The sequence below is a fragment of the Danio rerio genome, chromosome 4, assembly GCF_052040795.2.
Source record: "Danio rerio strain M-AB ecotype USA chromosome 4, GRCz13ab, whole genome shotgun sequence".
Classification (NCBI taxonomy): domain Eukaryota; kingdom Metazoa; phylum Chordata; class Actinopteri; order Cypriniformes; family Danionidae; genus Danio; species Danio rerio.
Genome location: NC_141024.2, coordinates 49,232,066 through 49,259,965, shown reverse-complemented (window position 1 = coordinate 49,259,965; position 27,900 = coordinate 49,232,066). Strand labels below are relative to the sequence as shown.

At 33.8% G+C, this 27,900-nt stretch overlaps 2 protein-coding genes across 3 annotated transcripts; one reads left to right on the top strand and one right to left on the bottom strand.

Annotated features, from left to right (window-relative positions):
• The first annotated feature begins 871 nt into the window (after window positions 1–871).
• On the top strand, window positions 872–12,625 carry LOC137490975 (uncharacterized). Its single transcript, XM_087249053.2, has 9 exons — window positions 872–932; window positions 1,299–1,448; window positions 7,723–7,931; window positions 8,529–8,694; window positions 8,774–9,226; window positions 10,226–10,291; window positions 11,331–11,401; window positions 11,986–12,029; window positions 12,270–12,625. Exons 2-9 carry the CDS (start codon window positions 1,364–1,366, stop codon window positions 12,316–12,318), a joined length of 1,143 nt encoding a protein of 380 aa, XP_087105179.1. The 5' UTR covers window positions 872–932; window positions 1,299–1,363; the 3' UTR covers window positions 12,319–12,625.
• Window positions 12,626–13,230: 605 nt separating this feature from the next.
• LOC137490980 (uncharacterized) lies at window positions 13,231–26,456 on the bottom strand. Of its 2 annotated transcripts, none has more exons than XM_087249091.1 (3): window positions 26,428–26,456; window positions 25,409–25,590; window positions 13,231–16,115 (listed from the first exon to the last, which is right to left on the bottom strand). In XM_087249091.1, the coding sequence occupies exons 2-3, from the start codon at window positions 25,491–25,493 to the stop codon at window positions 15,163–15,165; spliced, it is 1,038 nt and encodes a 345-aa protein (XP_087105217.1). In that variant the 5' UTR covers window positions 25,494–25,590; window positions 26,428–26,456; the 3' UTR covers window positions 13,231–15,162. The 2 variants fall into 2 exon arrangements, with proteins under 2 accessions (XP_087105217.1, XP_087105216.1); XM_087249090.1 differs by having other exon boundaries at window positions 25,409–25,567.
• Window positions 26,457–27,900: the final 1,444 nt, after the last annotated feature.

Genomic DNA, 27,900 nt, shown 5'->3' with positions numbered 1-27,900 from the left:
CTGTTGTTATTGCAATAATAAAAAAAAAATTAATCATTTTTTTTTAAAGTGTGATGTGGCTGTAGATGAGCACTGGTGGAAGGCATGTGTTATATTGTACACTAGGCACTCGAGAACGATTGTCCCTCTACCTGTTGTTTCAATCCCCTGACAACTTTGTTCATCTTCAGAGCTTCTTCATCTGTTATAGACAGCAAGAGTCCCGAGATGCTCAAAGTCCAGAAAAGGAACCAAAAACATTGTCAAAACATGTGACTTTAGTGGTTCAATTGTAATCGAGTTCCAAGAACATTTTGTGTGCAAGAAAATGTAGAAAAAAGCAGCCATGTCCAAAGTAGGAACTGTTGAAGCATATAGTGGCTGTTTTTGCCTCTGTATTCTCTTAATTGAAAATTAAGTCTCTTAATATGAAAAACAGATTTGGAACAAGTAGAGGATGAGTAAATGACAGAATTGTGATTTTTATGTGAACTGCTTTTAATGCTTCTGTAAGTAAAGGTAAATTAAATATTATTACTGAAGATATTGCTAAAGAATGGCAGGAAGCGTGGAACACAGATAATAAGAGACAACAATTCATGTGGAAAAGAAAAGAAAGTCTATATAGGCCTATGAAGATGTAGAAATAGAAAAGAAGAGGTCATAATTATGAGGATGAGATTTGGACTCAGATATTAATAGGAAAGTAATGTGTTGTAGACATACAAGTCATCATAAAGTGGATTTAAAAAGTTAAGAAAATGTTTAGATTTAAGGTTTGAGTGTGAGAGAGCAAATATAGTGTAAAGTGAAAACTATGGGAGAAATGTATCAAAACGTCATGACTGCAACTGTAAGTGGCAAAAAAGCTAAACAAAAAGACTTTTATTTTGGCGTGGCGTGTGACGTCATCAGGTGGCGCCGCTTTAGTGCTGTAATTCAACTGGAGAAAGGTTTGTTTTAAAATGTTTACACAGATATAAACCGATTTAAAGTAAGTTCTAAAGTTTTAGGTTTTTTATGCGATGCTAAATTATGTTCCTGCTGTTAGAAATATTACTTTAACCCTTTATACAACTATTTTAGTATTTTAGTAGTACTATTTTATTCTCAGTAACTGAAGGCTGTTGTTTGAATAAAACAACAGAAAAGTGTATAATAAGTGTTTTAATTAAATGTTTCAACTGATTTATTTTTGTTAATTACTCTCAAATAAAGAAAACATTGAAGCAAGTGTTGAAGAGAAGTTATTTTGTTTCTGTTCATTGATTTATTTATTTTAAACAGGACGTTTTTATTGTTTTGTTCATTTTAAACAGGATAAAGTGTCCAAACACAGAGAAAAACTCCAGCTGAAGCGACTGATCTCCACACTGTTATAAAGATGGCGTTTATTAAAGAGGAGAGTGAAGATGTGAAGATTGAAGAAACATTCACAATCAAACAGGAAGATCTGCAGGAACAAACAGGTTAATTTTCATTCTCAAAGACCAACTCAGTCATTTGATCCTCATTCAGATATATTTTAATAATAAGAATACTAAATTAAATCCATCTTGCAGCCCTGAGTGTGCTGCCTAGTTCTCCTAAATTCACACAAGCACGCATTGACAGACATGAATCAGTTTCTTTCTTGTCACTTGTTCTCATGTCATTATTTTATGTATTATTAGTCTCCCATTTTCTCTACCTTCTTATGGTTATTGCTTTTCTTGTTCTCCTGGTGTTGGTAAAGCATCCTTGGGCGCTGGCGCTATATAAGATAGACAAGAACAATAAATTAAAAAGGTTTACCTGAGCTGACGATGTTTGACCTACAGTATTCTCATAGAAGATATCTGCTATTACAGTTGGCGCAGTACTCTCCATTTGCATATGTCATGTTGATCACAATTCCCTTTTTTCATCAACTTCTTTATGGGTGTAAATTTGTTTCTAGTTCTCACAGATAGTATCTGAGTTAGAATTTCATCATTATCATAATAATTAAATACCAGAGCTATTGACTTTAAACAGGTTTTCCGCTGGGGTCTTAAATTCTAAAATCAAAATTTTAGGCCATAAAAAGTCTTTAAACTTTTTATTCAAAAAGGCCATTTTTACTCTATCCTAATGTTTTAATTATTTTTCTTACAATAACATTTGTTTAAATGTGCTTCATGTGTTTACTGCTCAGGACACTGACCTGGGGCCTGTTTCAGTAAGGAGGTTCAGACAACTCAGAGTTTAAAATTGAGTTTTCGGTTTCAAAAAAGCTGATCTGAGTCAGGTCAATCAACTTTGAGTAGACCAACTCGACTACAAAAAAGGCATTATCAATGAAATTACGAGTGACAATGACAACATCTGAAAAAAAAATGAGATCACCATTTCTTTCTCCAGCTGAACTTGATGTGATCATTCGAAGTTATAGCAAATATGAGCGTAAATATATTTAAAAAGAAGCAACCATCAGTGAAACAGAGACAGTTAACATGGGAAAACAGCTGCTCAAATTAATGCGTAATTTTACAGTTAAAGTATTTAAATATTTAAGTATAATAAAATAAGTAATGTAATGTGTGACGTTTATAAAATGTTTCTAAACTTTTATACACAATCACCAGTTTTAATAGGTTTAACAGTGCACTTTTGTGTCTGCCTTTTTATTGATCAAGTGATAGAGTTTGATGTAACATTTAGAAGGTTTTAGAAAGAATAATAATCCCATTAATCTAGTAACAGTACGTGTCGAAGGTCAATGAATTTAAGCTAATTATTTATTTTAAAAAGGACAAGCCATTCTCGTACGTGACTTTGTTCTGTGTGTGACTAAAATGTAGGTAATATCTGTGTTTCCATCCAAATATATTAATTAAATTTATGTGCAAAACTGAAATATCACTTAAAGGATGTGTGAATAAAGCAGCGTTTTTATCCAATGAGTCAAAGAGAACACAATCGTCACTTCCTTATTAACTGGCGCCAAATATCAACAGTAAAAACAGAATTTACTGAGTAAAATAAGTAAAAATAAGCTGCATCAATTATTTCTTTATTTAATAAATGTACTTGCGCCTCAGAAGACAATGCTGACACACAATGAACACATGTGGGCGTTTGAAGCCATGCCATGCGGAGACTTTTGACACGCTCCAGACGCTCAGAGGTAGTTAATAATATACACTGATACTGAAACAGTTAAGGCATTTTAGAATGACTAAAACAATATTTATGACGTGTTACAGTGTGCTCAGCCTGCTGGTTTTTCCATTCACACACATTTTCATCATTTTATGATGACCTTTTTTTAATGCACATACTGTAATTTGTTCAGTAAAAGTGTTTCAATCATAGTTTATGCGCATATTTTCTATCGAATAAAAGTTTATCCTACTCAATTATGCATGTGTTTTTTATGAATATTTTCAAAAGTTATGTGAATCATGACGTTTCCATCAATCGTTTTTATGCATATATCCAAAATGAGCATTAAAATAGGTGGGTGGAAACTTAAGGCTAAGGCTAGAAATGCTGCTTCGTCTTTAAAAAAGGGGAGGAGACCAACAGAAACTCTGAGTTTAGAGAATAAAACCTGCTCGTGACCAGGTTAGATTCACAGAGTAATTTACCACAGTAACTGACTCGGAGTTGAAGTTACCTCTCTTTCAGAAACAGGCTTGACTTACCCTGCCTTCTCGAGTTTAACAAACCTGCCATTTTGAAACAGAAAACCCAAAGTTTCAAGAGTTCAAGAGTTTTCACTTAACCTTTCTGAAACAGGCCCCTGGACAGATTCTTGTGCATAGATTTAGTTTATTATAGTTTTTAAAACTTTTATTTAAAAAAAGTTTATTTTGGAAAAAAATGTGTGGATACAAGTAAAGCTTGTTTGTTTTTACACAATGTTTATAAGATTTTGCTAAGAAATATCTAAATATTGTATTTTTCATTTGTTATTGTATTATTAAATGTATTAAATCACAATATAGTTTGATAGCAAATACAAAGCGATTTCTGGCTGCTCCCCTTCTTATCTGCTCTCACTTCTGCAGATTTATAGGCCCTCCAGAAACTTGCGTTCTGTGAATGAATGTCGCCTCGTGGTTCCATTCCAAAGAGGCAAGAAAACGCTTACCCGAACGCTCGTGCTCAATCTGCCCAGTTGGTGGAATGAACTCCCTAACTGCATCAGAACGACAGAGTCACTCGCTGTCTTCAAAAAGCGACTAAAAACTCAACTATTCAGTCTTCACTTTCTTTACTAATACGCAACTTCCTCTCTGACTCCTCCCTTAACTACAAAACAAAGGAAAAAAAATTACTAATGCTTTCCTTCTTAGACTTTAAACACCTGAAACTTGCCTATAGCACTTATTCATCGTTGCTCTTATAGTTGTGTAAATTGCTTCCTTGTCCTCATTTCTAAGTCGCTTTGGATAAAAGCGTCGGCTAAATGACTAAATGTAAATGATAGGGCAAACAAAAATCTTTTCCATCTGGGCCATTTGAAAAATTCTTTAGCCTTCAGTCATTTTTAGACTCATAAAGGGCTAAAGGCTAAAGAATTTTTCAAATGGCCCAGATGGAAAAGATTTTTGTTTGCTCTATCAAAAAATTTTAACAAAAAGATTTTTTGTTAAAAATGTCTTTAAAAGTTTTACATTTTACTTGGTGAAACCTGAAAGACCCTGGTTAAAAGTATGTCAAAAAACGTGGATGCCCCCAATTTTAAATATGCTGAATGAAATTGACACTAAAATAATTATTATAAAAAAACTGTACAGAATTCTAAACTATATGATGTTGCTGTGGGAAGATGAGAGACAAAACAAATTATAGTGGAACAATAACGTTTAGCATTGCACTGACTATAACTGGCCAACAAACTAGTCTAAAAATGACTTTTGCTGCTTAAGAAACAGCATGCTGATGATATGCAAACATTTGAGTGTGAAGTTCCTCAGTATTAACCATATTCTTCAAGTACCTGCGGGCGCGTCATTGGAATCTTTTTGCTTGAGAATTTTTTTTAAGAATGAATTTTTAGATCCTAAAACAGTGTTATACTGCTTAGGCACACAGGAAAATCATCAGAGTAAAATTTACTCAGTTCAGTGAATATTTGGTCCCTCTCTAAATTGAGCAAAATTAACTCGGCAGCAGAGTTAAAGTTAATGAGACAATCATGGGGTTAATTAAGTGATGACTGAGCACTGATGATGAACACCTGCTGTTAATAAGCAGAAACAGAAGAGAAATACAACAACTGACTTCAGTCACAGCCGTAGATTAAATTAACTGAAATAAAACCCATCAAATCTCTCAAAAGTTTCAGCAGAGCATCATCAAGGAACTCCAAAAATGGCACCTTTACCTATTAACAACCTGTTTGGCCTTATTTCTGCCACACGCTACAAAATTACATATAGTGATAATATTATGAAATAACTACATTTTTTTTTACAACAGCAATAAAACAACACCACTTTTTGTGTTTAAGCTGTCACCATTGAGGAGAACAGCAGCTGCTTTACTTGGACTCTGACTCGATTTCTAATGTTATTTTCTCTTTGTTTGCCAAATTGTGTATTGTGGCAAACATTGTATAAAGAGAACAATTGTGCTCTGGATAATTGACTCTGTGGTGGTTTAGTCACTGGTCAAATCAGTCTAATGGTTTTGACCTATTAACTTTAACTAATGTTGTATCACAAAAAGAGTACTGTATTAAGAAAATGGAGCTCATCAATACTTTTATCAGATCATAAAGCACATTAAACATTGGAAACACTTAAAAAAACACAGACATAAAGAATCAGCTTATGCCTCTCAACTATGGTGAGTTTTTTCTACTGTGCATGCTGGGTACTATATATTGATGTTGTATGATTCTCTTAACATGCACTGCAGCCAAACAAAAACAAAAAAACATCTCTAACCACTGTTGAGATAGATATGCTGATTATTGATGTCTGTTTCTCTAAAGTGATACAGATGCCCAATGTGGTTTACTATAATACCACAGCTGAGGTCCATTTTCTTGAAAAACACTGAATTTGGTTTCTTATATAATGAACCAACCCATTCTCACTCCGAAGGCATCAAAAACTGAAGTATGGTCACACACTTTCCGCGTTAACATGAGGACGCCAAAGGTGCTCCTAGGCGTCACTATATGAACGCAACAGGAGCTCCATTGCTTTCAATGGGTCCCCTCAGACGTCACATCAAGACACCTAAAGCCCTACGGTAAAGGCTCGTTGCATATAGCCCACGTGAATGCAGTTGTATGAGCATATAAAAGAAAAAATAAATCAATTAAACGTTTTCTTTTAATATTTTATTCATAAATGTTCGCATAGTATTATTATTTTTTTAATAAAACGATTATTTGAAGTTATTTATAATGTAATATCTGTTGTTTTACATTAACGGCGCACGAAGCTTGAGACAAAAGTGAAATTTGAAGCTTATATATTCATAATACTTATATATAACAAAGCTTTGTGTTGGCCAACTTATATTCAGGAACAGAAACCCTTTTTATTATTTCTTTTTTTACAAAAAAAAAACGAAACAAAGAAACTAACTTATTTTATTTGTATTTATATATATATATATATATATATATATATATATATATATATATATATATATATATATATTTATTTATAATATTTATGAAATATTAAAATATGCTCTTTGTATTAGAGGTCTGTATATTAGATTTGATGTATTGACGTTTTTCGACATCTAGACTTTAATTTGATCTGTATTTTTTAAGATTTTGTTGACGTTGCTCTTTTTTAATGATTTTGGTTGTCGTTATCATTTTCGTAACATTTCATTATACTTTCTTATCATGAAGTCTTATTATGATGGCCAATAAAAATGTAACCGAAATCCCTATTGACAAAAAAAAAATTTTCATGTTACTTTTACAAACAATATTCCAGCTGCTTTACAATCAAGAAATGAAAATAAAATATTTTTCCACATTTCCCTAAAAGCAAGCGGGAAATCGTGTCACGTTACGTAACATCCATCCATCGCCGTACTGATCCCGCTTTCAGCAGTAAGTTAATGTACACTTATTCATTAAATTAAATAAAGAAATTCTGTTCTTCACACCATGTTTGTCTATGTGCATTGCTCACATGTATATCTAGGTTATTATATTTTGATAATACACGTTAAAAATAAGTGCTAATCTTGCTTGACTTCAGACCAATTCATGTCAAGTTCATATGTTAACATGTTAGGCAATAACTTACTTTATTAACGTTACTTTACAAACAGTCTTGGTAGGCAAGTTTATTCAGACAATTTAGCTTAATCTGACAAGATATTTACATATACGTTTACTCATTTAACGTTAGCAAACGCTTTTATCCAAAGCTATGTGTATGTATATATATATACAGCATATATATATATGCAATTTTAATTAATAATTTATATTGCTATTTTGAGTTCATTGAATTCATAATGTTCCATAGTTTACTTTAACTTACTAATTACATTAAAAATGTCTTTGTCTGTTAAATAATTTATACATTTATATATTAAATGATTGAGTAATTAAATATGTTAAATTATTCTATGTGCATATAACGTTACATAAAATGTGTTTTATAGCCTGTAAATAATCTTTTCTATTATTGTATTTTGTTTTAAAAAAAACTTTAAGATACAGTGTTTTCAATGAAAATGTATTTTGTCTATGATTAATATTAATATATATATTTTGTTTCCTTCCAGAGAGAACGAAAAAACCCAAGCAAAAGCCTTGCCATAATTGTGGGGCTTTAAATGTTTCAAACTGCAAAACGTGCAGAAATTGTTTTGCTGCCATTGCTTTAAAAGCAATCATCATGGCAAAACAAAAAAACATTGAGGAGTCGTCATGGGCAGCAAACAACAAAAAACACAGGAATTCTGCCCGTGTTGTAGATTCTGCCCGCACTGCTGTAAGTACATTATTTGAGTACAGAGGCATAGTGTATAGAAAATTATGTTGTCATTATTAGGTAAAACTAAATCAAAAATGTATTTCTGAACAAATGTATTCATGTCAGGTCTGACTATATTAACTGATCATATTTTGATTTTTAGCTATCGATGCAGTTAATCCTTGAGATCCACAACAGCAAGTGTTGTTTTACCAGAAAACTATAATTTATTCTAATCAATTTTCTATCATGATCATTTAAAGAGCAGCTTTTGTGTTATTTTAAAGTGTAATAATATTATGTTTCTCTAAAGTTGTTTAAAAAGATCTAAGGTTGGAATTTTTTTTTCATTACTTTACATATGTACTGCAGTACATGACATAAACATTTCGGAGCATTTGTGGCAGAGATTATGCAAATGTATTCATTTCATTGTGGTCACATAGATCAGTTGCAGGCAAAAGATTCTGAAAACATAAAGACTTGTTTTGGCAATTCAGAAACTATCTTTTACTTTGATAATGCAGATTTGCTACAAATGTATCTGGGATGTTTGTGCTAATATTATGATTATATTGCATTTTTCTATACTGTTTTTATGTATTTATTTTTCAGGTTAAGAAATTGGAAATGCTGGGCTACAAGCCATTGTTGTTTATTTCAAAAGAAAAGAAAAAAGGATTCAACGCAGAGCTTATAACAACAATGGGTCCATTTGGAGAGGGACCACAGCAAAAAATTATAGATAAAATGACCAGCCTGTACGAAGTTTTTATTAAAAGTAAGAGTTGTGGTCATTTGATTACAAAATTCACAAAATTTCAAAGAAATCTCTAACTTTATTTTAAAATTGTTTATAGATTTCCAGAGGTTTCAGAATTTGGCTGCAACAGACCCTGATGTCTGCCAAAACCTACCATCATCCGTTTCTCCTCCAGCTTCTATTCCTCCATCATCTTTCTCAAGCCTTCCTCCTCCACCATCTTTCCCAAACCTTTCTCCTCCACAAACTTCCTCCAGCTTTTCTCCTTCATCTGCTGTTCTTCTACCATCTTTCCCAAATCTTCCTCCTCCACAATCTTCATCCAGCTTTCCTCCTTCATCTGCTCCTCCATCTTTATCTTCCAACCTTATTCCTCCAACTAATTCCTCAAGCTTCAGTCCTCCTACCTCCTCTTACATTACCCCTCTTCCACCTGCCTCTTCATACAAAACACTTCTTGCTCCACCGCCTACTTCCCTCACTACTACACCTACTTCCTCTCTATCAAGTCCTGCAGTCCAGTGCATGACTACAGATTCCGGTGATTCAGGTGACTTTATTTTGAACTTTTACACAGCATTTTTCCCATTTTAGTTGGGACAAACAATTTATATAGAAATTTAAAATTAAAACATTAGTTGTGTAAATACAGTTGAATTCTGAATTATTTGCCCCCTTTAAATTTTTTTCTTTTTAAAGTATTTTTAACATCTTTAAATGATGTTTAAAAGAGCAAGGACATTTTGTTTTTTACAGTGTAAAGAGTAAGTGTTTTTTTTTTTTATCTGGAAAAAGTCTTATTTGTTTAATTTAGGCTAGAATAAAAGCAGTTTTTAATTTTTTAAAACCATTTTAGGGACAAAATTATTAGCCCCTTTAAGCTATATATTTTTTTCAACAGAACAAACCATCGTTAAAAATAACTTGCCTAATTATCCTAACCTGCCTAGTTAACCTAATTAACCTAGTTAAGCCTTTAAATGTCACTTTAAGCTGTATAGAAGTGTCTAGAAAAATATGTAGTAAAATATTATTTACCTTCATTATAGCAAAGATAAAAGGGTCACACTTTACAATAAGGTCCATTAGTTAATGTTAAGTAATGCATTTACTAACATGAACAAACAATGAACAATAAATTTACTACTGTATTTATTCTTGTTAATAAACATTAGTTAATGAAAATACAGTAGTTCATTGTTAGTTCATGTTAACTCATGGTGCATTAACTAATGTTAACAAGCATGGACTTGAATGTTAATATTGCATTAGTAAATATTTAATTATGATTAATAAATGCTGTACATGTGTTGTTCATGTTAGTAAATGCATTAACTAATGAACCTTATTGTAAAGTGTTACCAATAAAATAAATCAGTTATTAGAAATGACTTTTTAAAACTATTATGTTTAGAAATGTGTTGAAAAAATCTGCTCTACATTAAACAGAAATAGGGAAGAAAAAAATAAATAAGCAGGAGGCCAATTACTCAGGGGGGCTAATGATTCAGATTTCAACTCTATGTGTTATTTTTGTGTGTTTTTACAGATTTATCCTCCAGAGAAAGTGTCATAAAAGGGGGCAAACAAAAGAAGTGGATCTACAAACAAGCAGGTAATGCCATATTGCTGTTCTGAAAAAATAAATAAATAGCAGATTCTGAATATTATCTGAATAATTGTATGCTTATAAACTTTGTTACATTAAAAACTATATAATGTAATATTTGATTATTTTGTATTTTTTAAAGTTTCCTCAATTCTTTTCTATGTTGCCTTGCATTTAATAGTACTATGACAATGAGTAAAGAAATTATTAAGAGGATAATTTAATATATAGTATTATTGTAAAATTATTAATTATTATATAATAATTCTAATATAATATATGTGACACGGTGGCACAGTAGGTAGAGTTGTCACCTCACAGCAAGAAGGTCTCTGGTTTGAGTCCTGGCTGGATCAGTTGGTGTTTCTGTGTTTGCATGCTCTTCCCGTGTTGGTGTGGATTTCCTCCTGGTGCTCTGGTTTCCCCCACAGTGCAAAGACATGCGGTACAGGTGAATTGGGTAAGCTAAATTGTTCGTAGTGAATGTGTGTAAATAAGTGTGTATGGATGTTTCCCAGTGATCGGTTGCAGCTGGAAGGGCATCCGCTGCGTAAAACATGTGCTGGATAAGTTGGCGGTTCATTCTCCCAATTCACCTGTACAGCATGTCTTTGGACTGTGGCGGAAACCAGAGCACCTGGAGGAAACCCATGTGAACGCAGGGAGAACATACAAACTCCACACAGAAATGAGCTAAGGTTCGAACCAGCGACCTTTTTGCTACTGCGCCACTGCATTGCCCAAAGTTGATGTTATACTCTACACATTTTTTACAGTAAAACAGAAAAAAAGATGTGTATGAAATATGCTATACAAAATATGCTGTTCTCTCATTTGGTGTAAATGTTACTATAAATTAAAATTTACATTAAAATTTAAATATATAACTAAAACTATTTTTAAAAAAAGAATGTTTAATGAGTGAAAGCAGTTTACATTTCAAATTTTCATGTTTCACAGTATTTATATCAGACTCATTGCTCTCTGAATTTTCCTGCAATATTAAGTATTTTTTGTAAGTAAGAGCTATATATTTTTGCTGCAGAATGCCAAGTACATTCCAACCAGAAAACCTTTCCTTATGACAGGATTGTGAAAAGGAGGATGTCCAAAGAAGTAAGACCACTTATTTATGTTTGAAGTTACTTAAGTAAAAAAATATAATTTTATAAAAATAAAAAGATTTATCCCGTGGTTCTTTTTAATTTAAGTGTGATTTAGCTTATAATGTGTGGGTATTTATAGTGGTAGTTGAAATCATTAGAACACCAGGCATATCTGAAAATATAGATTTTTTTGCCTCTAAAACATAATTTAATTTCATAATGAGCACAATCATTTTAATCTGATCACAACTAATATAACATGAATTTAGTCCTACTGGTTTGATCCACTGTTTACTGTAATATTTGGTATGTGCGTAACATGGTATGTCAGGCATTGTGTCAGCACGTTTCCAGGCAACTTTAACATTGCTTTCAATGCCTTCTACAACCAAAGCCAATCTAGCTGCTTCTTTGAAAGTACTTGATTGAGTGACATTGACAGTGAACAGGTTTAAAGACAATTATGCTGACTTTCTAGATGTTTCATTTAATGGGTATTGTTGTGGCTAGGTCAAACAATTATGCTAAATGTTCAAATAATTCTAGTCACTCAGTACTAACAGTTAATGTTGCTCAATGCTCATGTTCTTAAAGGGTGTTGAAGAGGCCAGAGTCAGATGGAAGCCGTGTTCTGGATGGTAAGTGTCACAAACACACAATATAATTCTGTCATACAGTGGTGGAAATATGTTGAACAAACTATTATTGTTTTTTGATGTAAACAATTATTCTTGTAGATAATAATGTAAAAATTGTAATAATCTTTAACTAATATATCTGTGTTTGCAGAAAATTACTTTTTAAAATTATGTTAATTTAAATATCACAGCCTATCCTGTAAACATAATTATAATTAAATGTCTTTTACTGATTTACAGTGGGATGAAATGGAAAGACTCCTGGGAACCATTAAATCACTTTTTGTAAAATACAGTGGGTTATAAAAAAGGAATGCTTTTAAAAAAAGATTTGTCTACTGCTGTTGTTGCTATTTTCGGTGCATGTCTTGTTTTTGTTTGTTGTTTTAAATCTACTTTAACTCAGCACATGTTTAAACCCACATTTTGACTTATTTTGTTTTATTTTTATTTTTTGAATTGTATTATAATACATTTTTCTGTTAACCTAGAGTAAAGACTTCCACGCACAAAGATAACCACTTACAGTATTTTCATCTACGTCATATCTGCAGCCACTAAATCACTCGGCAAAATTGTTTGAATGTTTGTATTTGAAAAAACTAATATATATATATATATGTATATATATATATATATATATATATATATATATATATATATATATATATATATATATATATATATATATATATATATATATATATATATATATATATATATATATATATATATATATATATATATTAATGATTTAAATGTAATAAATGCATTTCTGGTCCTTAAGGAGTTTTATGGCTCACATCAGAGCCATTAAAGTGTGCATTTGCAGCATAGATACAGACAAAAGTGTTATTTTTTTTTCAAATGTTTGTACCACAGAACACAAACTAACACATTTATACATTTTCACTCTGCAATTTATAGTAAGCTATGTGTAGGCACAGTATAACACAAGGCAAAACTATTTATTTAAAAGACATTTGTGAGAAGTGTACTAATTAATGTAGAAATAAGTGCAGAACACACACACACACAGTGCTCAGCGGAAATGAATATACCCTCTCAGAGATTTTTTCTTTAAATTAATTCCTTTTATGGAGTGCTATACAAAAAGGTATTTCTGTATATACATTAAAGTTACATATACATTACACCAAAGTAAAAACTGAAACAAATGTAAGAAAAAGATTGATCCCCCTTTTTATTAAGTGCTTTAACTAATTTATTTCAATATAGTTACTGTGTATATTGTGACACATAATACAATTTAGTGAATATTACTTTTTACATTGCACTTTTGATTGGTTAATCGAATTAAACTTTAATTACACCTTTATCCACCCCTAAACCTATCCATACCCCCAAACCTGTCTCCACCTTAGCTGTATTTCACCTTCAGAGTATCAGAATTGTTCTAAAAGACATTATGAACACCGTAAGTACAATGTATTTACTTTTTTGATATATAGATATCAAAACATTTTGGTACATTAATACCAGTGTGTATGGGAGCGCTCTTTCTATGCTGCTACATGTGTCAACACCATACCGGAAACCATCCCATGTGTTTCTTAAGCTGCCCCGAATGAGTGAATCTCTAGGGTTGGGTATCGTTTGGTTTTTCGATACCGGTGCTAAATTGCTACTTTTAAAACGATACTGGTGCCAAAACGGTGCCTGAATCGACACTTTTTAGCCACAAAATGATGGTGGACGACTTTTATTTTTATTTGCCAAATTATTTTTAAAAAATTATTTTAATAGAACAATATAATTACAGTTTAAAGTAAACATCAGTTAATATTGTATTACATTAATACATTTACTTTGATCATTTGTTGGTTAGCATGAATTAAAAATTTGCATTATGAAATTACATTAGCTTACTATTAACCTGTGGGGGGCGGGCAGGGGCCACGTACTTTTAGGAGCACATTTAAACATATATATCACAAAATACTTAAAACATTATTGGAAGTCATTTGTTTTCATGCATCACTCTGCAGTCTTCATAAACAAGATAATTAAATAACAAACTCAAAATAATCTTCCTTGTTCATTTATTTGACAAGTAACATTATACTGGTGTAGGAGAACACATTTCTAACATTCAAGTACATCAAGGCACATTGCTGCACCTGTAAACTTTAACAGGCCTACAGTTGAAGTAATTTTATTTTGCTCTCCCATTCGTTTAAAATATTCTTTCTGAAAACTTTAACAGTGTTTCCTAAAACATAATTATTCTGGAGTCAAAATAAGTCCTATTTCTTATTGTTTATTTCATGAATAAAAGCTGACTGTTTTTAAATTCAAGACTGCATTTCCTAATGTTAAATTATGTACACTAGATTTGTGATTAATAATGGTCTCTGCATAGCCGAGGACTTCCTATATTAAGAGTTAAAATCGCTATTGAAAACAGAAGTCTAATATCATCAACGGTGGACATTTTGATAGTGTTTCACAACATGAACATAACTGAAGTTTAATCTTTTTATTACCTGTGTCAATTTGGGCATCAACTTCTGACGAGTGCGGGGAGCTGATGCGCGCAGCTCCGTCACAGAGATAGCATAGTGCCAAGAAAACAGAGGGAGCGAGCATAAGCGAGTGCCGGAGGGAGCTAAAGCACGCGAGAGAGGCTCTGCCTTTGAGCCCCCAAATGTGTCATTAAGTTTGACATGTTTCCCCCTTACACGCACTTTTGTAAAGACAGTTGCTGTGTAAGAATCCTTGCTTGCAAAATACGCTTTAGAATGCTTAGTTTAAGCAAATTGGATGAACGTGATCACGCATGTTGATCTGAAGAGTGTCGCTCTCGCTCACCGAAAACCACTGGTTCCAGGCTGAATGCGATGTACTCTGCGCATTGCGTGCGTTTGTTCCCTAGCGACAATAACAATCGCCTGATATGGCTGTCGGTATTCCTCAAAGTTGTTTAGAATTAAATGTTTAGTGATGCTGTGACGCAGCGCCTATATGTGCCTTTTTCATGCACCCCTCACGTCCATGCCTCAGCACCGAAATTCATACGCTGATTTAATACCGGTACATACCGGTTACCAAGGTACCGGTGCTGTAATGGCACCGGGTTTCGGTACCCAACCCTAGTTCACACTGATCATGTCTACAGTTTATCTCCAGTGTGAATTCTCTGATGTCTTTTCAGGGTTCCTGAGTGAGCAAACCTCTTACTGCAGTGTGAACACTTGTACAGTTTATCTCTAGTGTGAATCCTCTCATGTGTTTTCAGGGTTTCTGAGTGAGTAAACCTCTTACTGCAGTGTGAACACTTGTACGGTTTTTCTCCAGTGTGAATCCTCTGGTGCCGTTTCAATTCTGCAGCTGTAATAAAAGTCTTCTCACACTCCAAGCACATATACTCTCTCACACCAGTGTGGATCTTCATGTGTTTTTTAAGGTATGATGATAGGCTGAAACTCTTCCGACACTGAGTGCATGTGAATGGTTTCTCTCCAGTGTGGATCATGATGTGCTGATTAAGGTGTGATGAGTGGCTGAAACTCTTCCCACACTGAGTGCAAGTGAATGGTTTTTCTCTGGTGTGGATCTTCATGTGACTATAAAGCCCGGAAGATTTGCTGAAACTCTTCCCACACTGAGCGCATGTGTATGGTTTTTCTCCAGTGTGGATCCTCATGTGTTTTTTAAGGTATGATGCATCGCAGAAACTCTTCCCACAATGAGTGCAAGTGAATGGTTTCTCTCCAGTGTGGATCATCATGTGTCTATAAAGTGACGATGATTTGCTATAACTCTTCCCACACTGAGGGCATGTTAATGGTTTCTCTCCAGTGTGGATCCTCATGTGTAGATTAAGGTATGATGAGTGGCTGAAACACTTCCCACACTGAGTGCATGTGAATGGTTTCTCTCCAGTGTGGATCCTCATGTGAGTCTTTAGTTTGCTTTTGCTTGCCAAACTCTTTCCACACTGAGTGCAGGTAAAACAACTCTTGTCTCTCACTTTTAACACACCATCAGTCTCTAAATGAGTTTTGTCCTCAATTTTGACATGATGTTCCTCCTCTTTACTCTCCTCGTAGTCTTTAATTAAGTCTGAAATAAAAATGTTTACTTTTTAGTAAATCATTAAAACTCAGTGAAAAGGAAGTGAAAACATTGGCTACACAGATCTTAATTTTGATGCACATTAAATGTAAAGACATAGCAGATCATATTTAGATTGATCTTGTCATATTAACCTCCTGTCCATTACACAGATACACATTTAAGCAGATTCTTATATGAATATTCCCAGATTATTTTGGTCATATTGATGAGACATAAATTTGAAAGTTGTAAATGGCCAGTTTCTATTTGTATATATTCGTAATCACAACAAAACAATTTGTTTTTGTAAAACTTGTAAAGCAGATGGGGAATGCTTTTTCATTCTGTGCCTGACTGGTAAACCTGTTAGAACAAACAGCTGAATCTCTGAAAATATTTGCCTTATAGACATATGACACATGTATAATATCTGCATAAAGCTTTAAATCTGCACCTTTAAATGACAAATGTTCTCTGGTTTAGTAATCTGCATGTAACAAATGCAATGCAGAAATCTAACACTTAACTATTTCAGATCATCAAACAAATGTAAATATTAGTCAATGATGACACAATTAAACACATTGTGCAGTTTTTAAATCAAGTTTTTTATTCTTAAAATGGAAGACAAAATACTGAACCACACTGGCTTGTGTGAAATAAAAAAAAATCCCATTAGAACAACTTTAATTTATCACACCTGCTTCAAGTTCTCTAGCCACACCCAGACCTGATTACTACCACACACGTTCGCAATCAATAAATCATCTAAATAGGACCTGTCTGACAAAGTGAAGTAGACCAAAAACAGCCTCAAAGCTAGACATCATGCCAAAATCTAAAGACCTTTAAACACAAATGAGAAAGAAAATACTTGTGTCACGAGTTAAAAAAAGAGTGAGCTCAAATGCAAGTCTTTATTGAGAAGCGAGTCTTGGAAAAAGCAAAAGTCAAAGTAAACACCCGGTCGGGTGAGCGCTGAGGAAGTGCCGTAGCAAAAAACAACCAGACGCTCACTCACTAGCGGTCTTGGAAACATACAGGGTGAGTAGCAAAATAATATACACAGAAATGATCGACAACATACTGACAAACATGAAGGGGAATGATGTGGTATAAACAGGTAAAAAGGGAAACGAGAGCTCCTGTGACTGCCTATAAAACTAGATGACAAGAGATAATCTGTAACACAGATCAAGAGAAGAAAGCAAAAGCGTAAGGTATCAAAGGCGGATGTCGCATCGAAGATTCAAATGTTACCACTCACTAAGATATGTCAGAAGAAGAAACACATCACTTTATTGTGGCTTTGAGGCTCAATGGGATTCTAATTACTGGCCAAAGTTATATAAAATTACACTTCATTACAATATATATGTTGAATATAAATATATATAATATATAATATAATATTAAATTAAATTACATAAAACAATAAAAAGGACAAATTCTGGACCTTTTGGCCATGGGGGGTGGTTTGTTCGAACAAACCGAAACCCCCTGGCTACGGGCATGGCACAGTGATCTGTGTCGTTACAATGGCTTTTCCCACAGCTGGTGGAGGAGACGAGTGTTCGGTTGGAGTTCACTGTAGTGCATACATTTACATTGTTTTCACTGTAAAATCCTCACCGCGTGCGCAGATTTAGGAGACATTTATGCAGAATGCATCTTTGCACCTAAAATCGCCAAACGCAGCACTTAGGAACAGATTAAAACAGTTGTTATGTGAACTTGAAGTAAAAAAAGCCTGCAATGCTTGCCCCGCCTTTGTGCTCTACTTATTGGCTCACTGCTCTACAACTGAATGCAAATGATTGGTTAATATCAGCTGTCAATCACTCAGTCAATGCCTTCTACCTTCAGATGATAGGAGCTACAACTGCGAAAATGTGAAGAGCTGAAAATGAGAGAATGAAAATAACAGACAGGTTTACCTAAAGTTATTAATAACGGCGCATCTTATTAGTGATCATGTGCTGAATGTTAATCCACCATTTACAATTTAACAAGAGTGGATAAAAGACTTCCAGTGGCTTTAAGTCCGTCGGTAACAGTGTTTGGCACTGAATTTGTTTGTCGGCCATCGGCGATGGACAATGGCATCTAAAAAAATAACACAATTGATCAGCTACACTCAACATCATCTTCCGAAGAGCTTCATAAGACAATACTTATTCTGCAAGTGGAATGACTCCTTGAGGATCTCCACATAAGATCACGCCAGATTCATTATGAACATGGTGAATGAGCTGCCAGGTTATTGTGTTACCAACTGAAACAATCCTCAGCAGCTGGTGTTATAGCAGCAGTTAGTAAGGATGATGGCAGTATTATTAGTGATCAATTAAAAAACTTCTATAAAACTCTTTACAGCTCTGAGGTAAACTAAATTGTATGTATTGTGAGCTTTTTTTAATTACAGACATCCCAAGTCTCCCGGAAGTTGCGGGAGTATCCCTGAAATGCATAGACACTCCCAGATGCCAGCAAATGAATGATAATCTCCTGGAAATCGTGCGTATCCTGCCCGGTCCTTAAATATGTTCCACACCCCTCTCTCCACTGCATCCCTACTAGCTCTTCAGGTACGTTGCGCGCAATTCACCCCCACCGCTCTTCAAGTACGTCTCGCGCGCACACACCCCCTTCACAGATACATCGCTCACTGCTCAACCCCCCCTCCCGCACTTCGAGCACCCACTAATCCACTACCGCCCACAAATCTGTATCCCCCGGAAATGACTTTTTCCAACTTGGGATGTCTGTAATTATTTAGAATTACCATTCCTCTGTGATTTAGATCAGTTGACATAAGGACATTTAACACCTTCTGAAATTGAAGAAAAAAAAAAAAAAAAAATAGCACCAGGTCCTGATGGCTTCCCGGCCGAGTTTTATAAGAAGTTGTCTGCCAAGCTAACACCCCTGTTGTGCAAGGTATTCGCTAAAGCTCTTGTTTCGGAATTACTCCCCCCTTCATGACATCGGCTGTTATAACAGTACTTCTTAAAAAGGGTAAGGATCCACTTAAATGTGAATCTTATTGTCCGATCAGCTTACTCTGATGTATAAAATCCTGGCTAAAGTGCTGGCAATCAGAGTGGAGTCAGTCGTGAGAAAGATAATTCGCCCAGATCAAACTGGTTTTATTAAAAAGGGGGACAGTTATCTTACAACCTTCGTTGCTTATTTAATATTATTTATTTAACTAAAAATAATACCAATCCAGAGGACTTAATTACTTTAAATGACTCTAGAGGAACGAGACAGGGCTGCCTTCTGTCCCCTCTGCTCTTTGACATTGCCATCAAACCTCTTGCCACCATATTAAGGAACTCAGCTGGCTTGCAAGGAATTTTTAGAGAGGGACAAGAACATAAGTTTCTGCTATATGCGGATGATCTACTTTTTTCTGTCAATTCCAGATACATGTATTCCAAAAGCTCTTGCAATCATTTCAGAATTTGCAAATGTTTCTTGATACAAAGTCAATCTAGCAAAAAAAAATCTCCTTTTCCCTTTCAATGATAGAGCACAGCAAACGTCCTTCCAATCCTTTCCATTTTCAGTAAGTCCTGATAAATTTGTATATCTGGGTGTGAGTGTGACACGTAAGTATAAGGATTTGTTTAATAGTAATTTTTAAATGACATTAGACAAAGTCAAACGAGACATGATGCAGTGGTCAACCCTTCCTTTATCTTTGGCAGGGAAGATCAATTCTATTAAAATGACAATACTACTAAGATTTCTGTTTTTATTTCAGACCAAGCCTGTTTTTAATCCCAAGTCATTTTTCAGGGAGTTGAATAATTGTACTTCTACATTTCTCTGGGATATGAAAATTCCTTGCATAAAGGAATTCTTGGAAGGAAAGAAAGAAAGAAAGAAAGAAATGGATGGATTGGCAATGCCAAATTTTCTATACTATTATTGGATGGCCAATTTACACAAACTGATATTCTGGTTTTCCAACATCTGTATTGATGAGGCCCCACTTTGGTTACTGATGGCACAACACGTCTAATCCAGTGTCTTTACGCTCACTACTTTGTGCTCTAATTCCAGTGAGTAAACAATATTCTACGAATAACCCAGTTATTAATGGATCACTCAGAATATGGTCACAATTCAGACCTCACTTTAATAATAAACAAGCTTTGCCTTCTGCTCCCATTTTGTTAAATCTGTCGTTCCCTTGTTCTCTAATCATTTCAGCATTCCAATTATGGTCAAGAGAGTTAACTGTGTTAAGAACCTCTTTAAAGATGGCATATTTATCTCATTTCAACAGTTAAGAACAGACATTGAGATTCCCCAGTCTAGTCAGGTTTGTAGTTTCATTAAAAACACTTTTTTCCTTCACTGAACCAACCAGAAGCATGCTGGATAGATAAATTGGTAAATATGGACCCACATCAAAGAGATATGATGTCCATGTTACTTGAGGTGATCCAAAGAACTGCCTCCACTTCCCTAAATCATATAAACATAAAATACAAATAAATAAAAAATGGGAAGACGGACTGGGACTAGAAATATTAGATACAGCCTGGTAATGTACCATAGAACTGGTACACTCATCTTTTGTATGTGATTCAGATTTATCTTGTCCAAGATGTGGTTTCAAGCCAGCAGATCTGAGTCATATATTCTGGGGATGCCCTAGATTACTGATATTTTTAGACCATTTTCATCTAAATGTAATAAAGATATGGATCCTAATCCTTTGACCTCATTTTTTGGTACAGTGCCAGAAAAAATGTACCTGTCAGCTAATCACGTAGAAATCCCTGCCTTTTCTTCTTTATTGGCCAAACGCCTGATTCTTCTCAGGTGGAAAAAAACAAACCCACCATCCCAAAAACATTGGATATTAGAATTGTTATCACATCTTAAACTCGAGCACCATAGGTACGCCATCCGAGGCTATACAAAAACACTTTATGAGGTTTGGCAGCCTTTCCTATCCTACATTGAACACTCAGGGGTTATTATATCCTAGGTGAGAGTTTATCCCTAATTTCCTTGTTTTATCTATTTTTATTTATTTATTTTTATTTTCCCTTTTTCTGTATGGGGTGTATGTCTGTAGCTATGTACCATGTTAATATGTTGTTTAATATGTGTGTTGTGGAAAAATGGAAGACTTTTGAAAAAATCAATATAAATATTTGAATAATAAGAATGTAACCGGTCCCAAAACAGGAAACAAGCCTCTCTTGCGCACATCATCATCATCTGTGCGCATGATGTATGTTCTCGCGAGCGAGGTCATGCCTACAGCGCTCGCACGCATGATAATTTCTCTCCGCTCGCTTGCTGGTTCTTCTCTCTGCTCGCACAAAACTTTTGGTATTTTTGTCGGTCCTGGAGTGGGACTTGGTTTACTTGTTATCTCTAACGCTATTTGGTTACTCTATCTTTCTGGAAGTTAGCCGAATGGTATAGATTAGTGTTGGGCCGAAAGACGATACCATCGTCCATAACTGATGGCCAATAGACAACATGGTGCTGAGCCAGCATCGACAATCCTCCGCCCCGCCCCTGTCGCAAACCTGCTTGTGAAAAATAGACACTCAGGCCCCGTTTACATTAATAGGTCTTAGTGTTAAAATGGCATTTTAGAACGAAAAATCCACATCCACACTGTTTTACCTAGCGTTTCTGAACAGCCCTTTGTCCACTGAAAAACACACATTACGTGACCACACACACACACAACCACACACTGTCATGTGCTCCTCTGAGCTCCAGGCAGAGAGCAGTGGACGTCGGACAGTTTAACAAGGACATACTGCTGGATCACTATAGTTGTTAAACGTGATATTCAGACAACAAGAAGTTTAGAGAGTCTATGCATTTGCGGGACTTATAATGCCCGCAAATGAGTGGTAAGCACGTATCTCCTTCCCGGTCCTCAAATAAGTCTCACACCCTTCTTACCTCTGGATCTCTCCTCGTTCATTTATTTCATAAACACAGACTTCTTTACAATTTAAAACGGCATCTTTGGATATCTTTTCTGCTAGAGAAACTGTTGTCCTGAAAAACTTAAAACAAAATGAAAAAAAAAACTTACATACACCGTAGGAACGGTATAGCAGAGCATTTCGGCAGTTTTAAAACCTTAACTTTTTTTAAACTTGCGTTATACCTTGTAAATTGTTATCGTCCATTGCCGAAGCAGCATAAAACTGTTTTTAGGATCTAAAAATTCATAAAAAAAAAAAAAAAAAGTCTCAAGTAAAAAAATTTAAATGGCGAAGCCTTCTACACTCAAATGTTTGCATATCATCAGCATGCTGTAATCCATTTCTTAAGCAGCAAAAGTCATTTTTAGACTAGTTTGTTGGCCAGTTGTAGTCAGTGCAATGCTAAATGCTATTGTTCTACTCAAAATATGTTCGTTTTGTCTCATGTCGTCCCACAACAACATCATATATCTTAGATTACTCTACAATTTTTATAACAATTATTTTAGTGTCCATTTCATTCAGCATATTCAAAATTGGGGGCATCCATATGACATACTTTAAACCAGGATTTCTGCAGGTTTCACCAAGTTAAATTTAAGACATTTTAAGATATTTTAAAGACCCTTATGACTGAAATTTTAGACTCATAAAGGGCTAAAGGCTAAGAAATTTTTCATATGGCCCAGATGGAAAATATTTGTATTTGCCCTATCAAAAAATATAATATTTTAATTCATTTATTTATACAATAATAAATAAATATATATATATATATTAGCGCTGTCAAAATTAGCGTGTTAACGCATGCGATTAATTTGAAATAATTAACGCGTTAAAAAAAAATTTACTCAGTTTTTTTTTTTCCTGTTGTGGCCAGGGCAGTAGCCCGCAGTTTACTGCTGTTTCGACGTACTTTTTGGGCCGGGCTGATCATCTTCTTATGATCTGATCGGCCCATAAAACACTCAGCAGACTGTCATGTCTTTCTGCCTCAATGATTGACGGTGCTGTGTTAGCTGTCACGCTCTGAAAGTGAGATGTTTCTTTTCCAGACAGAGCGCCTGTGTGACATAATCTGCAGCCCATTGGTTCTTTTCTTTATTGACATTGGGCTGACCCAATCACAATCTTCCATGTTGGGCTCTGTGTAACGTAGGTGTGTATTCGTCAAAATAGCCGAGAGTCACGCCTGTTTCTCACACACGGGTTCGCACCCGCGGGAGAGCAGGCTTTTGCGTCTGCACTCTGCAGGGGGGCACATATCAATATATTCCTGTCTATTCTATCTAGTTACCTATCTGTCCTTATACATATACTTATTTAAACTTTTAATCTGCACCAAGGCCGCGGCAACTTCCTCCTATAATGCTGTTTCCTTAACCTCCAAGTCTTTATTTTACAGATGATAAAGAATGTCCGCTTCTAAAGCTCTGAGGAGTGTCAGTCATGTATTTTAAGATGCACTCGGTCAGAAGACAAGCACATGAGATATCATGACATTGTGTTTTTGATTGTCAGCATAATGTAGGCTTATAGTGACAATAATATTTATACAATATGGTTAATATAATGATATTTATACATGATCAAACTAGTGTGCAACTTAAGCAACTTTTTTTTACATTTATTTTTGTAGTTCTGCCCAAACAAAAATTTGTTGCATTTTTAATCGTTTACGTTCATTTGATTGACAATGTAAAAGCTGTTAGCTACATTTGATGTTTCATTGTTGAGTTAAACATGTTTTAGGGTCTCTGACACATTGCTTTTATTATTTATCTTTATTTTATTAATCAACATTAACTGTGTGCGTCAGCAGGCAGTTTTTTGTTATGTTCATTATTAATTAGGCTCCCTCAAAACACACAGGCACCCACATTTCCAGTGTGGATTATAATTTTATTTTAATAATAACAAAAAAAAAAATAGTAGTTTTTCAATTTGTCAACTCTCGTTATTTCCTATATATGGCTTTTGTGCTTTTATAGATTGGGAGTTGGTAAACCTATCCAAGGGCATGCACAGATTTTCAATACTTTATTAATATTAATTTTCCATATCTGTAATGCCTGTATTTTGGCATTTTTTTGCAGTCCACTTAGAATCCAACATAGAAATCAATGTTTTCTTTATTGGCATTGATTGTTTTGAAATTCAAATGTCATTAACATGCCTGTGTTTTAATTCCTGTAATAAATATGGCTGTCAAGCCAGGATCTTGATGGTTTATTGTGGGTATGTTGTTTACATGAAGAAATCTGTGTTACAAGTAAACAAAAATTCTAATAATGAATTATATTTTGAATTTAAATAATATTTGTCTTACGTTTACATTAATTTTACACTCGAATAGACAAAATTACAAGTTTCAGTCTTTTAAATGCGATTAATCACGATTATTTTTTTTAGAAGTGCGATTAATTAGTTAATTTTTTTTAATCGATTGACAGCACTTATATATATATATATATATATATATATATATATATATATATATATATATATGAGATATTTCTTAGTAAAAGATTTTAAATTGTGTGTAATAACAAGCAAGTACTACTTCCACACACTTTTTTCTAACAAACTTTCTTTAAAAAAAAAAAAATGGACAAATGTTTTAAAAGTTGTAAAAACTATAATAAACTAAATCTATGCACCACAATCTGTCCAGGTCGATGTCATCAGCAGTAAATACATGGAGCACGTGTAAACAAATGTTATTGTAAGAAAAATAATTAAACTATTATGATGAATAGAGATAAAATGACCCTTTTGTATAAAAAGATGAAAGTTTTATTGAGATGGATTGCTGGTGTTTGTATGTGAGAACTAGTAACAACTACTAGAAACAAGTTTAAACCCATAAAGAAGTTGATGAAAAAAAGGGAATTGTGATCGTGACATATGAAAAGTACTAAGCCAACACCATCACTGTAATAGCAGATATCTTCTATGAGAATACTGTAGGTCAAATATCGTCAGCTCAGTTAAACCTTTTTAAATTTATTGTTTTTGTTTATTTTATATAGCACCAGTGCTCAAAGACGCTTTACAAACAGTAGGAGAACAAGAAAAGCAATAACCTTAAGAATGTAGAGAAAATAGGAGACTAATAATACATAAAAGAATGACAAAAAACATGAGAACAAGTGACGAAAGAAACTCATTCCTGTCTTTCAATGAGTGCTTATGTGCATTTAGGATAATTAGGCAGCACACTCAGGGCTGCAAGATGGATTTACTTTAGTATTCTTATTATTAAAATATATCTGAATAAGGATCAAATGACTGAGTTGGTCTTTGAGATTGAAAACCAACCTGTTTGTTCTTGCAGATCTTCCTGTTTGACTGTGAATGTTTCTTCAATCTTCACATCTTCACTCTCCTCTTTAATAAACGCCATCTTAACAATAGTGTGGAGATTCGTCACTTCAGCAGGAGTTTTTCTCTGCGTTTGTACACTTTATCCAGTTTAAACTAAACAAAACAAGAAAAATGTCCTGTTTAAAATAAATAAAACAATGAACAGAAACAAAATAACTTCTCTTCAACACTTGTTTCAACAGTTTCTTTATATAAGAGTAATTAACAAAACGAAATCAGGCAAGTCAGAGCAAGTAACAATAGCCACAAATGAGCTGATTAAAACTAGTACTCCATTTATTATATATAGTGATGTATACTTAGAATGGAATGACATTACTTAATAACTTAAACCTTCAATAAAACACTTAGCCAATTACACACATCTCAATAACTTTTTTTCAAACTTTATTCAGGTTTGTTCTTAATCATTTTGTTTGTTTTAATTATTTTATTGTCTGCTTACAGCAATGTGTAGCACTTTTTTTGCACAAGACAAGGGACATAGGTAAAGTTGGTTTTATATTTGAACATTCAGACTTTCCCTGTAATATTATAAATTCTTTAAAGTATTATTTGCAAATTCTAAATAGTGAAATCATATTAGCTGTCAATGACTATCAAAGTACAACATTTCTCATGGTCAAATAAACAGTGTACTGTTGATTTCAAGTCATACTGGCAGGCTAATTCTGATCGAATATTCAAAGTAACATGGTAAACAATATAGAGACTTCTAAATGAACAAATGTGTGAATATAAAACCAACTTTACCTCTATCTCAGGGACAAAAAGATTATCCTATTTTTATATCTAATTTAAACAATAGTCCCTTTTACTGTGAGTTAAATAGTACTATGTTGTATAAGGGATAAAATAATTTTGTCAACAGCAGGTACAGTATTTGGCACTGAATGAAATACCTGAAACTTTAATCAATCGCTTTATATAAGTGTAAATGCTTTAAAACCAACCTTTCTCCAGTTGAATCACAACAGCTTGTGAGCGGCACAGGCTTATGATGTCACATGCCACACCAAAATAAAAGTCTTTTTTTTTTTTTTTTTACTTTTTAAAAACTTTTTTAACTAGTTTTTCTTTGCGTTTGGACACTTTGTCCTGTTAAAAATAAACAAAGCAATAAAACTAATAATAATAAAAAAATTAAACAAATAAAACAATAAACAGAAACAAAATAACTTCTCAATGCTTCAGGTTTTTTTATATGAGCGTAATTAACAAAAGTAAACAAGGTAACAGTGTCCGAGCAAGAAACAATTTGCCACAAATTACCTGATGAAAACTAGTACTCCATTTCTTATATATTCATACTAAGAATGGAATGACATTATGCTATTTAATGAATTAAACCCTTAAGGGCACTTAATAAACACATGTTGTTCAATAGTCCTCATTAATGTGAGTAAAATACTATTACATTGTATAAAGGGTTAAAATAATATTGTCAGCAGCAGGAACATTTGTCCATGACAGGGTTTACACAATTTAAAGTTTGTTTCCTGTTTTTATGCTGCTGTTTGTTTGTAGAAAGTGAGCTTAACCAAAATTCATTTCTTACAGCCTACGGTCTAATTAATACAACAACTATGTGGTTAAATTGAAAATGTTGATGTCTCAAAAAGGCACTTTATAGTTATAATGACCCTAAAAACGTTTTTCAAAGTTGTCTTAAAAGTGTTAAAAGGTTTTTATTAACTTTAAATACTAAATATCTGTGTGTGTGTGTGTGTGTGTGTGTGTGTGTGTGTGTGTGTGTGAGAGCCCAGATAGCACAGGTACGTCGCGGAGACGTCTTTGAAAGATCGTAACATCTGCTAAACATCGCATTCGATCGAACGTTTTTATTTGTTAATGAGCCGTCTTCCTTACCTCTATACGACGTCTATACGATGAATTTTAAACTCCTGAAATTACCGTGGCACGGAAAGCTCTGGTAAACAGACGTGACCCGCTTAAACTAGAACGAGGAGCTCTTTTCACTGTCAGAGATGTCGCAACGCATGGGGTGCAAGGCAATGTCACTGATAATGTATTTTGCATTCATGACGTTCAAAGTTTGTGCTTGATTATCTTTTATGACGGTTTTAATGAGTACATTTTATGCACACTATTTCTTTTTAGTTAAAATAATAGAAACTGTAGAAATATGCTCTAAAATTATAAAAACTTGAAAAAATTATATAATTTTCATAAGAAAAAACGTACAGCACGTACATGCAAACACACACACAAACACATTTTGGACCACATCATGCACTTTTTATTTGTATTTTTTTTTTGATTATATGATCCTTCAATAGGTTAAACAAAACGTATGCAAAAAATAAATAACAGCAGTAATCTTACCTGCTTTATTGGTCAACGTTTACTGTCTGTTATTTTGCTAAAAGCATAATAAACTGTATATACATCATTTTTGGTTGCTG

Excerpts from the sequence above, each read along its gene's own strand:
- LOC137490980 (XM_087249091.1), bottom strand. The coding sequence starts at position 25,493 with ATGGCGTTTATTAAAGAGGAGAGTGAAGATGTGAAGATTGAAGAAACA. Across the intron at positions 16,116-25,408 it reads AGATCTGCAAGAACAAACAG|ACTTAATTAAAGACTACGAG; the intron begins GTTGGTTTTCAA and ends TTTTTATTTCAG.
- LOC137490975 (XM_087249053.2), top strand. The coding sequence starts at position 1,364 with ATGGCGTTTATTAAAGAGGAGAGTGAAGATGTGAAGATTGAAGAAACA. Across the intron at positions 1,449-7,722 it reads AGATCTGCAGGAACAAACAG|AGAGAACGAAAAAACCCAAG; the intron begins GTTAATTTTCAT and ends GTTTCCTTCCAG. Across the intron at positions 8,695-8,773 it reads GTACGAAGTTTTTATTAAAA|ATTTCCAGAGGTTTCAGAAT; the intron begins GTAAGAGTTGTG and ends AATTGTTTATAG.